This window comes from Puntigrus tetrazona, unplaced genomic scaffold, assembly GCF_018831695.1.
Source record: "Puntigrus tetrazona isolate hp1 unplaced genomic scaffold, ASM1883169v1 S000000396, whole genome shotgun sequence".
NCBI lineage: Eukaryota > Metazoa > Chordata > Actinopteri > Cypriniformes > Cyprinidae > Puntigrus > Puntigrus tetrazona.
In genome coordinates this window covers 178353-194006 of record NW_025048049.1, presented here as the reverse complement: position 1 = coordinate 194006, position 15654 = coordinate 178353, and the positions used below count along the sequence as shown (strand labels likewise).

Here is a 15654-nt window from a genome sequence, read left to right as displayed (position 1 = left end):
TTATGTTTCATACAAATTTTCATAGTTGCCATAACTATTTGTCTTTCATATATATTTATTTTTTGTTTTTAATAAACTATTTATTAATGCTTGATATTGTATCCAATTTTGAATAATGGAAATTAATTATTATTAGAAAAGATTACATTATTTTTATTTTATTTTGTAAAAAAAAAAAAAATATATATATATATATATATATATATATATATATATATATATATATATATATATATATATATATATATATATATATATATATATATATATATATATTATTTATTTATTTTAGGTTTATTATTAAATACTAGATTTAAATAATATTAAATCAGTTTATTTATTTATTTTTTTATGTAGTCCTAAATATTTTTCTTTTTTTTCTTTTATATTTTTGTATTACATATATATATAATTTTTTATATATGTATATATATATATATATATATATATATATATATATATATATATATATATATATATATATATATATATATATTTTTTTATTAGGTTTATTATTAAATATTAGATTTAAATAAATATTAAATCAGTTTATGTATTTATTTTTTATGTAGTGCTAAATATTGTACTTTTTTTTTTTTTTTCATCATGTAAGGCTGCCCAGAACGGTGCGTCGTCGTCGTCTTCTTCTTCTTCTTCTTCCCACGTGCTGCTCCAGATTCATTTGGGTTATGATGAATAGCAGAATCTCTCCCGCGTTTGTTTATATTGGCTTCCAAATCTGCGCTTGCTTTCATTATTACCTTCCCCGTCCTCGGGGAGCGTTTTGGAGAAAAATAATTTTGATTATGAAGCTCGCTGCTGAGAGTTTAAGTGTTTGTGTCTGGTGATGAACGCAGCGCCGTAAGTGGCCACCTCGAGACCGGCTGCGTAATTAGTTGATTTGCGGCACGATATACGAAAGATCTCCGCTTTTGTTCGCGTCCCGTGCAGATGAATAGAAGCGGACGAGGAATCCCCCCTAAAGACGTCTAGACGTGCGTCACGTGTTTATTTGAGATCTTAAACCCGGCACGTCTAAACTGAGTGCGCTAGGTGGGTGTCTTTTCGCTTGCCCGACGCGAACAGAGCATCAGACGGCGTCTTACGTAAGCGTGGATCGGAGCGCCTCCGGCCAGTTCCTCTGCGTTCGGCCTTCTGTAAAAGCTTTTCTTGAACTCCGTTTCGAAATCGCTTCTGGCATCTTCTTTCTCCGCATCCTACGAGCGAAAGCTTTTCTCGAGTGATTGAATATATTTAGCGTTGTGGAAAGGCGTTTAGGTGGACACCGCTGGGTCAGCACTTTGGGAAGGGAAGTGAAACTTGAACATTCATCCCTTTTCTCTTGCACCAGTAGTGGGCTGCTCCCTCCGACAACAGGATGTGTGCTGTTTGAGGGTTAGGAGGCTCAGACTCATTAGATAGGAGTAGTTTGGGAGGATTTTCATGCGAGGTGGTGTTTTTTGGTGTGTATGGGTACTAGGGTCGCAATGTTTCAATGAGAAAATAATAGTCGCGATACAAACAAAACACGCATTGAACACGCTCCTTTACGTAAAAGTTTAAAAACAATGTTTTTTTAATAAATGTTTTTATATTATGTTATTTACATTTTCACATTATGATTTTTCAAATGTTTATGAATTCAGTTTTATCAGGGGGATTTTTATAATGTATGTTTTTTTTCATTAGATTTTTTAAACTTAGTTTTCATATCTTAAAATTATTTAATTTTCTTTCTAGTTGTACATTTATATTTTATATATGTATGTATGTGTGTGTGTATGTGTTTTATTTAGTTTTTTTATTTTGTTTTTGTTAAGTATTTCATGATTTTATTTTGTTTTTAATTCATATTTTTATTTTAATAAAAATTTTGATTTTATTTGGTTTTTAAAATTCATTTTAGAATTAGTTTTTAATTCATTTCATTTTTTTTTATACATTAATTAATAGATAAATAAAAAATTTATATTTTTTCATTACGTTTTTGTAACAATTATAGGCAGTGGGATGAATGTATTTATTAATTATTAATATTTTAGTTGTATTTTTAAAATAATTGTATGTTTTGCTGTTATTGTTATTCATTTATTTTTGATAATCTACTTGGCAAGCGATAGGATAAATGAAAACAATAGAACAAAGGCACAAATGAAGTACTTAAGTGCTTATATATTGGAAGCAGCCCGAGCAGGAAGTGAGGTCGGCCGTAGACGGGCACATTTCAGCTCCCTGGGCGTTGGGCGGCTCATTAATGTCTGCTTTACTTCCTAGTAAATGTACAATTCTCCTCCTCTTTTGGATCGACACTTCAAATAATATTCAAATGAGCATCTGTATTATTCAGTCCTGCCTTTGTAGTGGCACATGTCAGTCAACGAGCAGCTCCGCCCACCACACACACACACACACACACACACACACACACACACACACACACACACACACACACACACACTCATATACATCTGTTCACCACTCATAGACTCAAACTTCCTCATCCTCTCTTCTGATTTACATTACATTGTGCCAGACTGGAAGATAGATGTTTGTTTTTTTGTTTTTTTGTTTTTATGAATTCTTTAGTATTTATTTATTTTCTTTACTTACACAAACATAAATATATATATATATATATATATATATATATATATATATATATATATATATATATATATATATATATATATATATATATATATATATATATATATATATATATATATATATATATATATATATATATATATATATATGTATATATATATATATGTGTGTGTATATATATATATATATATATATATATATATATATATTTGTGTAAGTAAAGAAAATAAATTATTGGTTTTATTTAATATTTAAACTTTATATATTTAAAATAAAAATATCTAATATTTATTTAATTATTTAAATGATCTAGTGTTCTCAATTAATCGTGGAAACATTTTTATTTGTTTGGTTTTATACCTTTTTTTATGATGTTTGTTTGTTTATGGAATTTATGGAACATTTATGGAATTTTCTTTCCTGTCCAAACCAAAAAAGTTATAGCATACGCGTGTAAAAAAAATAGTAACTCTCTCTTTCTCTCTGTGTGTCAGGTTTCCATTTGAGCGGCACAGTAACGGAACCGGCGACGCCGTCGGAGCCCGAGATGGTGTGCAGCGTAGCCATTAGCTTCGACCGCTGCAAGATCACCTCCGTAACGTGCGGTTGTGGAAACAAGGACATCTTCTACTGCGCTCATGTGGTGGCGCTGTCCCTGTACCGCGTACGGCGGCCCGAGCAGGTCAAACTTCACCTGCCCATCTCAGAGACTCTATTCCAGATGAACAGGGACCAGCTGCAGAAGTTTGTGCAGTATCTCATCACCGTCCACCACACAGAAGTGCTGCCCACGGCGCAGAAGCTGGCCGACGAGATTCTCTCCCAGAACTCAGAGATCAATCAAGTGCACGGTGAGCATCTGAGGAACGCAACTTCAAGCACCCTCGATATCAAGAGCGATACCGCTTGACATTCCTACAGTCTAACAGAGCTAACGACCAGATCTAGGCCTAACTTTTGCTTTCAAATAATTTTCCTTTAAAAACTGAAAATAATTTTTTTTACGATTATCTTATCAGATTGTATTTTTTAAATATTTATTTAATTATAAAAATATATATATATTTTTATTTTCTGTAAATGTTTTTTTCTATATTGAGATTTGCAGCTTTTTTATTGAGATATTTATATTATATATATATATTTTTTTACTGTCATATTTATTTTTCAGTCATTATTCTTGTGAAATAAATACAAAAATAAATACAAAAATAAAATACAAATATTTTAAATATATATATATTTAATATATACATATTTTTAATTATATTATATTCTAAATAATATAATAATAATAATAAACAAAAACAAAATATATATATATTTATATATATTTATTTATTTATTTATTTATTTATTTATTTTTTGATTTATTTATTTATTTTTTTGATTCACATTTTTTTAAAAATGTTTTGATAATTCATTTATTTTACCAATTTCCCACCCCCATCCATCTTTATAATTATACAAGCTGTTTCACCTTCAAGATTTCTATATATCCATGATCTTTTATTAGGTTTTCCATGTTGCCTGTAAATGTAGTCGCTGATATAAAGTGTGGCGTCACAAGCATAAAGATACCGTCTTAAGACCCTTTGCAGCTTAGTTTCAATAGATCCGCTGAAAATGGCAAACAAAATCCAAATTTCCATAACCGGACCCTTTAGAAACGAGTGGGCTGATATTGTAAAGTGCACACACAGATAATTATGAGCACTGTTATGAGTGTTATGCCCCGATGACATAACTCTAAGGGCAAAGAAAGGCTCTTCTAGTCTCTCTTATCGTTTAGCATTAGGCACAATGGTCATATTATATTTCACTTTTGTCGGGAAGGGGAAATCTAAAGCGGATGTGCCAATTATAGGGGGGAAAAAGCGTCAGCAAACAGCACATTTCAGAACGGGGGGGGGAAAGGAAGTGCTTTCATCAGGCCCGGCCTATGTGAGGTCACGGCTGGAATGCAGGAAGTTGGTTTGATGTGGCGTCTAATAAATCTTTACTATAGACCCACAGCATTGTCGACGGCGCTTAAATCATCATCGTTGTTTGGGGTTCGGGGGTTTCCTTCTCAACTGCATTGCATTAGGGCTCTGCGTCGATTGCACTAATTGCGTTTTTTGGCTGATAAGTAATCTCTGGTTTTGATTTGCCTTGAGTATAATCTCTTTTTGTGGGCTTTGTTTCGCGAAAGTACTATTTGATCAACATAATACTGTTCGCTAACTGTGTGCTTGTACATCAGGGGCCCCGGACCCCACAGCAGGGGCCAGCGTGGACGATGAGAACTGCTGGCATTTGGACGAGGAGCAGGTCCAGGAGCAGGTCAAGCTCTTCCTGTCCCAGGGAGGATACCACGGCTCGGGCAAACAGCTCAATCTCCTGTTCTCAAAGGTGCGCTCAGGAAATAATAAATAATAAAATGCAATGCAGTAAAAAAAAAAAAAAATGTATTTAGCAACAACGGGTTGAAATTGAGCATAAGTGACATTTGTTTTAAACAAAAATGAATGCTGTTGTTTTGAAAAATATAATGGTTTCCGCAAAATTATTGATTAGCGCAATTGTTTACTGTTTACTGATTTATTTATATTACATAATTTATAAAAAAATATATACATATATTATATTTTTTTTTTTTTTTAAACGTGCTGTTTTCATATTTCTGTATGTTAATGATGCTAATATATTTTCAATTAAAAATAATTATAATATAATATATTTTATATATTTTTTAATTTTATTGTTTTATTAAATATTTAGTATGCTATAATAAAATATATTAAATAGCGCTGTCAAACAATTCATCCAAAATAAGTTTTTGTTTACATATTATGTGTGTATGCTTTGTATGTATATATATATATATATATATATATATATATATATATATATATATATACACAAAGACATTCATGTATGTATTGAAAAAAAGAAAAATATATTATGTTTGTAAATTCAATACATTTATATATATATATATATATATATATATATATATATATATATATATATATATATATATTTATACATTTTTAAATATATAGGCTATTATATGTATGTATGTGTGTGTGTATTTAATTGTTTGACATCACTAATTTTAAAAATTAATAAGGAATACAATAACCTCAGGAACAAAAAATATGCTGCAAAACAGCAATAAAAATTCTTCAAAACTTTTGTATGCAAAATGTATCTAGAGTGATCAGATATTTAAAAATAAAATATCCTGTCATGCACCACTTTTGTGAAGACCGTAAAGAGAAGATGCACGACAATTAATCATGTCTGCTTTGGATACGGCGTCACATTTCGCCTTTTTGTCGCCTGTTCCTGAACCCTGCTTGTGTGCGCTCGTTTACCTGCAGGTACGGGAGATGCTGAAGATGCGGGACTCGAACGGCGCTCGCATGCTAACGCTAATCACGGAGCAGTTCATGGCCGACCCGCGGCTAGCTCTGTGGCGGCAGCAGGGAACCACCATGACGGACAAATACCGGCAGCTGTGGGACGAGTTAGGTGAGAACATACCGACAGTAAACTTTTTCGAACACTTTTTTTCCTAAGCGCCAAAATTTGTGGCAGTGTAGTTTCTCTCGGCCCCGTCTTTCGCTGCGCTCGGCGGATCTCCGTTTTCGAAAATCCACCTGCGTCTCCGAGGACGGCCATTTAGAGGATGCTGCCGTTGCCAGATTGCATATTCGTAGCTTTTGCTCTTGATCAATATTGCATATTCTTTTCCCACTTAAAACCCTCTCGGGTGTTTCCGTCTAAAATATACTGTGGTAAGCACACGAGCCAACCCGAGCACTAGAAACCGACGACGCACTTTAGGCCGTTTCCGAAGTGCTGCGTCCTGCTTCTATTGCTTCAATTACCGTAACTGGATCAAAACGCACGAAGCCAACAACAAATGTTGTTTTACTGCCATTCAATCCACCTAGCGTAGTGTACGTAAGGAATATATCATGTTTTTTTTTCCCCCTTCCGCCTTTCCGTCTCAATCTCCCGCTATCAGCACTATTGGAATGAAAGCGGTGAAAATTGGAAGGACGTGTAATCATTTTAATTGTGACTGGCTCGCCGCATCGTGTCAGCCTGCCAATTCTCAAATCCTGTGATGTTTCATCAATTTCGCCTTGGCGCCCGGCGGCAGCGGGCACAATTGCTGGCGTCCAGGTCCCTGGGTGCCCGAACGCAGAAGCAGAGCGGGAGATAAGCACTAGGCCGGTGGACCCGCAAAAATCGGACGTTCGAGCGTTTGACGAGACGACTACGCGAGTATGTGAACGCGACCGATCTCGAGCGTTGAAACGCGGCCAGATGCGGCTGATAATGTGGTGGGAGCGCATTGGAGTAAACTAGGACTTCATCTGTTGTGCGTTGGCTAAGCGTTAGCATTTACGGTAAAGAATTGCGTTAATACGTTTATTCGGCAGGGATGCATTAAAATGGTCAAAAGTGAGAGTAAAGTTTCAAATGAATGCTTTTCTTCCGTCCTTTTTTTTTAATTCAATAAATTTGAAAATGGCAGTTTCGGCATATATAAATCGACATATGCAACCACAAAATCATTAGGATATTAAGTACAGATCGTGCCGCGTGGAGATATTTAGTGAATTTCCCACCATAACTATATCAAAACTTTTCGATTAGTGGCATGCATTGCTATAGATTTAATTTAGACAGCTTTTAAGGTGATTTTCTCAATATTTAGGTTTTTTTGCACCCTCAGATTACAGGTTTTCAAATAACGCGTCGATGGAGAACCGCGCATCAATGAAAAACGTACTTATTCTCAGTTTTTGAAAAGTCGGACCTTACGACTCGTCTCGGGGTCGGTGGTCACACATTAGAATGATTTCTGTGACGCTGAAAACTGGAGGAATGGTGCTGAAAATGCAGCGTTGCATCACAGGAATAAATTACATTTGACAATGCATCCAAATGGAAAACAGTTGTTTGAAATCTTAATAATATTTCACAATATCGCAGTATCTTTGATCAAATAAATGCGGTCTCGGGAAGCATAAGAGACTTCGTTCAAAAGCGTTAAAGCGTTTGCCCGCCCCCCGAATGTTTAAGTACTCGTGTAAAGTATGTTTCTGTTCTCTGTTTGAAAGTTTCGAGGGCTAGAGGCTGATGCTTTTGTGTCCGAGCTGACGGTGTGACTACAAGGAATTTGCGGGGCTGAATGAGATTAGCGGGCGTCTGTGCGCAGTGAGGCCTTCTGTATCACATTTTTGTTTGACGGAGGATGAGGAGAGGCTGCAGGAAGGGGAAGAGAGGCCCTTTGTGTCTCAAAGGGAAGTGGGCTGTTTAACGAGTGGCCCCTGGATGGGGGCTCGGGTCCTACACCCTTATAATGTTGCATTCCACAGAATTTAAGGGAAATGCAGTGTACAGTATGTACAGTGTTTGCCAGGTTTCTAGCCTTGTCTGGTCTGGCTTACAGATGAATTTGGTCGAGAACAGTCCGTATGAGTGACATGTAAAACACCTCATTGCTTTATATTTAGGAGATATTTGAAAACAGTGATACCACAATAATGTACAGAGAAAAAATTTGAGGAAATGCGTCTATTTGTTCTTTTTGATTTAATTTATTATTGTTATAAGACCTTATAAAACTCTTTGAACCTACATATATTATTATATTATATTATATTATATTTATATTATAATGTATTGTATTATCTTTTAAACAACTGTAATCTAACATCTAAAAATATTATTATTATTATTATTATTATTATTATTAGAACCTTATAAAACCTGTATGCTGTATTTTATATTATCATATCTCAGCATCCATATGTTTATTTTATTTTATGCTGTCATTATTATTATTACCTTAATTTTTTGGGCCTGTATTTTATTACACATAATTTTTTTATTTATTATTATCACTATCATCATCATTTCTCATCATTTAAACCTTCGCACCCATTTATTTAATTTATTGTATGTAATGCATTTGCATCCTGTTTCCTTTGAGTTGTTCAGCTGAGAAAGGCAAATAGTTTTTTACGCTTTGATGACACTATTTTTGGCAAACGCTCGCGTTGACCGGGGCTGATCCAGATGAAACGCTGGAGGTGTCTCTTCCGGGTGAGCTCCGCCATTTTGAGAGCTCTCACACCCCTGAGGAGCCCGTGGATGGGCCCTGGTTCATTAAAAAGAGGAGGCGAGCGAGATCTTCTCTCTCCCTCTCTCAGATGAATCATTACGCCTGTCAGGCCCTCTAAGCCCCGGCGTAATTGGAGAAGCCTTCGTTATGAAGGCTGCCCCCTCCTCTTCCTCCCTGACAGGCGCGATAATGCGAAGACCGTTTCATTAAATCCCGGACACTTAATCTGACACCGGCGGTCAGGTAGGCTGAGGATGAGGAGCGGAGGAGACGGCTGCCAGCGAGTGCGAGAGGGAGATTACAGCCCAGATTTATACGCTCGCCCCTCCCAGCATCCTTCACTCCGTCGCTTCCTTCATCCCTCTCTCGCTCCCTCTGCTGCGAGCGGGTCGCTTTTGTTGGGGGAACAAAGGCACGCTTGCATCAGGCAGGTCTCGGATCGCTTTTATTCATCATTTTCACAATTACGTTTGGTGCTGCTAGTGGCAGTCGCCCCGCTCGCCGCCGGCCCCCGTAGGAAACCCATACTGCCCCGGCATCGCGGTGTTTATGCTCTCGTAACGACCGATCCCCACCGGGCAGAACACACTAGCTTGTTTGTTGTCGCGTGCAAATGTGTCCAAGCATTATTAGTTCACGGAAATCTGATTTCGTTGCAAAAGTCTTGGCACCCGTTACATTTTATATTACGGAACGGATAGCTCCGGTCCTCGATTCCGATTGGTTGGGACCCGCTCGAAGCCGTCGTGAATTACACTACTAACCTACACCTTTGTTTACTTTGCCTGTTGCTCGGCAACGACTTCCGACACCCCACATTTTGTGTATGTCCCTGATCAAACGCACCCGATTGAACTCACAAGCTCGTGGGAAGAAACTCCAGGGTGTGTCAGATAAATGGAACCACTACTGTTTCTGAGGAGCTACATCGTTCGGTGGAAGAATACCGTTTAATATCATTGCACTTATTTGCCGTTTTACTTAGTGAAACCTTGTCAAGTATATGGAATAACCATTTTCTAAAAGCAATGGCCGTGGATTACAGTGAATGTATAACAGCATTGTTAGGCACATCTTTGATTATTATCTAAAAATATTTAATTGCTGAGCTAATGAGCCGTAACTGACTAAAATAACTGTAAATTTTTTCATTCCGGTCAAATATTACACTGCTTTGGGTGGTTCTTGCCCCACTTTATGCATTAAATTCATTTAATGCACAGCTAGCTTATTTCTTATTTGCCATATATGATATAATTTTTAGTGCTGTCAAGTGATGAATCACATCCAAAATGAATGTTTTTGTTTACATAATATATGATTGTGTACTGTGTTTATTAATTTTGTGTATATATAAATGCCCATTCAGTATATATTTTGGAAAAATAAATAAATAAAATATAATATATATATATATATATATATTAATATATTATTTCTCCTTATTAAATATATATATATTATATATATATTATTAACTAAAATATATTAACTATTATTAATATTATTGTTTCGAAATAATTATTTCACATTTTATTACATATTATAAATTATTATTTTCCGCCAAAAACCCATATATTACATTATATTATATTCTATCATATTACATATTGTATTTTATTATGCTATGTTGTTTATTTTTATTGTTATTATTTTGGTCGCCCTGGTGGATGTCGATCCCATAGAAAAGCCCATATTGCTTGAGCATTTGCTATGTTTATGCATGTGTGTTTCTGAGAGAGTGGAACCATGGGATGCCACGGGCTGGAGACAGGCGTGCTGACAGCAGGGATGAGACTCGGAGTGAAAGCTCAAATTAGGCCCGTGAAAGACGCGGTCAGAGCGGAGGGGGAGGGCTGCGTGCGCGCGTGATTGTGTGCGTGCGTGGATGAATTTATTCAGCAAAGCTCAATATTGTTTTAATTAATCTGGGCACAGGGGCCTGTGTGCTGAAAGCGACTCCTTTTCATCTAGGTTACGTGTGACGGAGGAGGCTGGAAATTAGGCCACGACTTCTCTCAGCTGACATAATTACACTAGCGAGTGCTAATCCTTCACATTGTCCAAACACAAAGCCGTATAGCCAGCAAGTTTAAGACAATGGCGGGCTAAATAGCCAGCGGCGTCTTGATTAGCATGTAGCGTTCTCCCCTCCCTAACGTCACACCTCGCTTATTGTGAACTTGTCGTAATGAATTAAAGCAGCTGTAACCATTTTTTGCTTTCAATCAGTTAGAGATACTGGACTGGACGCTGTGACGGACGAGTTTAGCTTTGGTTTAGTCATAACAACCACTTTGAAGTGTTTTATTATGTCTTGGCCCGTTCTCGTTTCCACTTAATACATGCTAACCGTGTTGACTTGAAGTTCGCTAGTTTCAAAGATGCCAACCAAGAATGCTGACTAACTAGTTATCGGAAAATTATGGGCAAATGGGCGAATAACTTTTATTTTGCTTGATGTAAACACGATTTCATTTAGCAAATCTTGGCTCTGTTTTATTTGAACAGAACTAGATGGATCATTAACAGGAGTCATGAATTGTTTAAAAGAATCGACTCGTATGAATCACTCACTCGCAAATCGGACTATACCGTTTGTGAGGGATGTTTTTGTAAGGAAGTCAAATTTTGTCTTGTTTTAGTTTAGTGTTAGTTTAGAAAAATGCTGACATTCATGAAATAAGCATCACAAAGGAATAAAAAATATGTTTATATTAGATTGATTTCTAACTCTACTTCTTAGAGGCATTCAAGTCATAGTATCATATTATATATGCTGCGATTAATCACATCCAAAAATTGTTTTTTTGTTTACATAATATAAGTGTGTGTACTGTATATATTTATTATGTGTATATATAAATACACAGACTTACAGTATATATTTATTTATACTGTATTTACGTGTATATATTTACATTCACATATTATACACAAATATATTTCACATAAGAACATACATTTATTATTAAATCTATACATGCATGCGTGTGTATTTATATTTACAAAATGAATACACACAGCACACATACATACATTATGTACACAAAAACTTTCATTTTGTATGCAATGAATCATTTGACAGCACTGTTGTGATTTGATGGCTATTATTATTATTGTTTTCACATAATGATAATAATTTTATAATTTTTTCCATTACTAAAAATAACTATATTTATTATTATTATTGTTGTTATTTTTTATAATGTTATATTTTATTTCCAGTACAAAGATATTGTATTAATATTACTATTATTATTATTTATATGAATAGTAGTAGTCTTTTGCAGCAAAACCTTGCACCTAATAATATATTTTTTATTACTATTATAATACAATATATTGCATTTATTTACCCTGACTCCTGCCTCTAACCTTCTCCTGATATAGAGGCATTAAAATCTCAGAGATTTGCATTTTTCAGACACGCCGCTGCGTCACGTGTTTGCATGTTCCATGGTGCATGTTTTCTCATCTCTTCCACGTCTGTTGTCCTTCATGCCCAAACAAAGAGGCGAGACTCGGTCCCATCCCCCCACGAGCCTCCCGTGCTCCTCCAGATTTCCTCACATCTCTCTCTCTCTCTTTCTCTCTCTATTCCTCTCTCCTCCTTTGTCTTCCGCTCTTTTCTCTCGCCGCTATCTAATTCCTCTCCTGCCATCATACATTTGTCTCTCCCGCTCGCTTCATTTCTCCCCCCGTCTCGTTGTTTTCTCCTTCGCCCTTCCTCCATCTCTCAGCTGGCCCTTGCAGGTATTCTCAGTATGTCGTTGTGGAGCACTCTGGGAGTGATTAAACCATCATACACACTCCGCGTGGCACGGCGCTCGCGTCAGGCTCCATACATCACTGCCTAATGCAGCCAATGGGATGAATTAGAGGCGAAATGAACCTCATGGGTTGAGGAGCTCGGCGGAGACGTTCTGCAGCTTTGCCCTGTGAGGGACGTACGTGTATCGATCCGGGGCTTTATGCTCAACTTCTTTGTACCTTTGGCTTGAAAGAGGCCTGTATTTCTGGATGGATGTCATCTAACTTACTTTTATTTATTTTTTAAATCGGGATTGTGAGCGTTTGGTGTATTTATAGAGCAGAAACTCCACTCGCCGCCATCATTTTTGATCAACCAATATATCAGCTGGACTGTTCATCACCTGATTACTGCAATAAACAAAAGCGCTTTTCTTATTTTCATCAAGATTGGCAGCAGATATTGTGCTATTATAAATTGATTTTTTGGCCAATAATAATGCCAGCTTGCCCAGTTAGAAGCGGTTCCTGTCAGCTGGCCAACGGATGAGAAAAAATGTTATAATTACAAATGAAATGGTATTTATAGTAGTTAGTAATGTAATCCAAGTGATCCTTCAAATTGCACGTTCCAGGTAATAATCATATACTCAATAATCATATACATAATAATCAGACTACTTTTAGATTACTTTTGAGCCAGATTATTTCTCAAATTGATTTTAATTGAGTAATCTCATAAAAGATAAATGCACTTAAATGTATTTGACGTGCTTTTATTTCATGCTAAATATACTACAAATATTTACGTATTTAAGAATACCCTGCAATTGTATTTTAATATACTAAACTGGTATACTTCTATATGTACGTATATGTACTTTTTTATTAGGGCTATATTGATATAAAACACACAGAGAAAGAATATACACTCAGTTTGAAGTGCATTAAACATTACAAAGTTTCCCAAAGTAGACTTTGTGAAGAAACTGCAGGGAGTGTGTGGGTTTAATGTAAAGCTAATAATTAATTGATTTCATAAAATATATTTTTTAAATACAGCAGTCAAAATAAAACACTTAATAAATAGTTTACTATTATTTGAATTAAAATAATAATGTGCAATCAGTAAAAAGTAACTGTAGTCAGATTATGAGTTTTTTTGGTTTTTTTGTAATATAATCTAATTATGTGTTACAGATTACATTTAATCACTCACGCAGATGGATAGATGGATGGATGTCGTCATCTTTAAATTTGTAAAATTGCCAGGCCAAATTCTGTATCTTCATTTTTTCAATGTACGGATACAGAAAGTTACATCACCACAATATAAATCCAAAAATCATATCTGGTTATTCCTTCAATCAGAAGAATTGCATTCAAATTCCTTGTCAACTTCAGTAAGCCTGAGCAAAAATACGTGAGGCTGATTCTGGGAAATTGCTGTCATTAATGACTCAGGATTATATGATTATCATCAAATTTAAATCGGGCATAAAGGAAATGATTTGACGAGCTCTCTGAGGTCGTTTGTCTGCTTTAAAGGTTCAGTCGAGCAGTCAGCTGACCTATTTATCTGTTTGTCTGTCAGACGTAATGAAGCTCTCTGTCTGTTTGTACCATACGAACCTCCCAGGCCGATTTGGAGGCTGCTTGGAGAGGCCTACATCATCTGTTTCTTAAGAAACCGCCAGGCATGCCTCCGTATTGCTTTGTGTTGACGCTCCCGGTCTTTCCCAGGTGCCTTGTGGATGTGTATCGTGCTGAACCCCCACTGTAAGCCGGAACAGAAGGCCGCTTGGCTCAGGCAGCTCAAGAAGTGGAACAGTGTGGATGTGTGTCCCTTGGAGGACGGTAACCACGGCAACGAGCTGCCCAATTTAACCAATGCCTTGCCTCAGGGTGCACACGGCAACCAAGGTAAGCGTGCGCGCGTGTGTGTGTGTGTGTGTGTGTCGTGGTGGTGGTGGGGGCAGAAACGGGGTGTTTTAATCAACCATGCCTCTGTGCGCCCCTTTTATTAGGCTTTGTGTGACTAATGGAATGCCCCTAATAACAGCGGTTCAGTACTTCCTCCCTGGCTTTTGTCCTTGCTGTGCTAATCATAACTCTGGGCGAAAGCGAGGGCTGGGGCGGGGGGGAAATAGCTCCATTGAAACTTTTCGATTAGTCAGGTCTTTTATGCCGAGGCGACAACGTCTGCAGAGATTTTATGATGTGTTTTGTTATAAATATTCATGCTCCAGACAGGTAATTGCAAAGAAATGACTTCCCCTTTTCCTAAGGCATGGGTATTTTGGGCATGAATGGGCTCTAGACTGGTTGGCAGAGAGGTTGTGTAGATTTAATTAGAGGTTTTCGTCTGGGATGCACTAAGGCTGGGCGACGTAGCAAATATTTATGGTATATTGTATGTTTCTGTTGATAATAAAACAACGAATTGATCAATTAATCAATCCAGTTTGATTCATTCGCCTGTTTATAGACTGTTCAAAAGTTTGGTGTCTGTAGTATTTGTATTAGCATTGTTGAAAGAATTTAATGTTTATTCAGCAAGGATGCATTACATTGATCAAAAGGGACAGCAAAGGCATTTGTGATGTTTTTATTATTATTCTGAACTTTCTGTTCATCGCAGAATACAAAAGTATCACGATTTCCAAGTAAATATGTATCAGCAGAACTTTTTTCAGCATTGGAAATCGTAAAAAAATGTTTCTTGAGCAAATCTGAAAGATCATGTGACACTGAAGACTGATGTAATGATGCAGAAAGTTCAGCTTTGCATAAAGTTTTACAGTATATTTAAAAAAAGAAAGCGGCTATTTTAAGAATATTTCACAGTTTTTACTGTATTTTTATCAAATAAATGCTGCCTCGATGAGCAGAAGAGACTCAATTCTGCATATAACTCGCCAAACTTTTGAACTGACCGAATAATTTGTGTCGTCCCTGCATTACATAGTTTACTTAGTTTTTGCATATTAAATATTATCAACAGGTTGGACGTAATGATTTCTTAAAGCTAGTTCGCCCAGCCCACGTAATGCCACCTTGCAGCGGTCATGTGGGTATCTGCACCACCTGTGAATGACAGTTCAGCTCGCTGCACTAATCTACGGACTTATTTCCGAAGGTTTTACCGTTTGCCCCTGACTGAC

The 15654-nt window shown here is 36.3% G+C and overlaps 1 protein-coding gene across 1 annotated transcript in view; it reads left to right on the top strand.

The window, feature by feature from the left end:
• zswim6 (zinc finger, SWIM-type containing 6) overlaps positions 1 to 15654 on the top strand; it is a 72825-nt gene that overhangs the window by 38715 nt on the left and 18456 nt on the right. Inside the window, exons 2-5 of the mRNA XM_043231596.1 lie at positions 3102 to 3458; positions 4853 to 5001; positions 5976 to 6126; positions 14234 to 14413. Coding sequence (XP_043087531.1) covers positions 3102 to 3458; positions 4853 to 5001; positions 5976 to 6126; positions 14234 to 14413 — 837 coding nt within the window. The remainder of the gene's footprint in view (positions 1 to 3101; positions 3459 to 4852; positions 5002 to 5975; positions 6127 to 14233; positions 14414 to 15654) is intronic.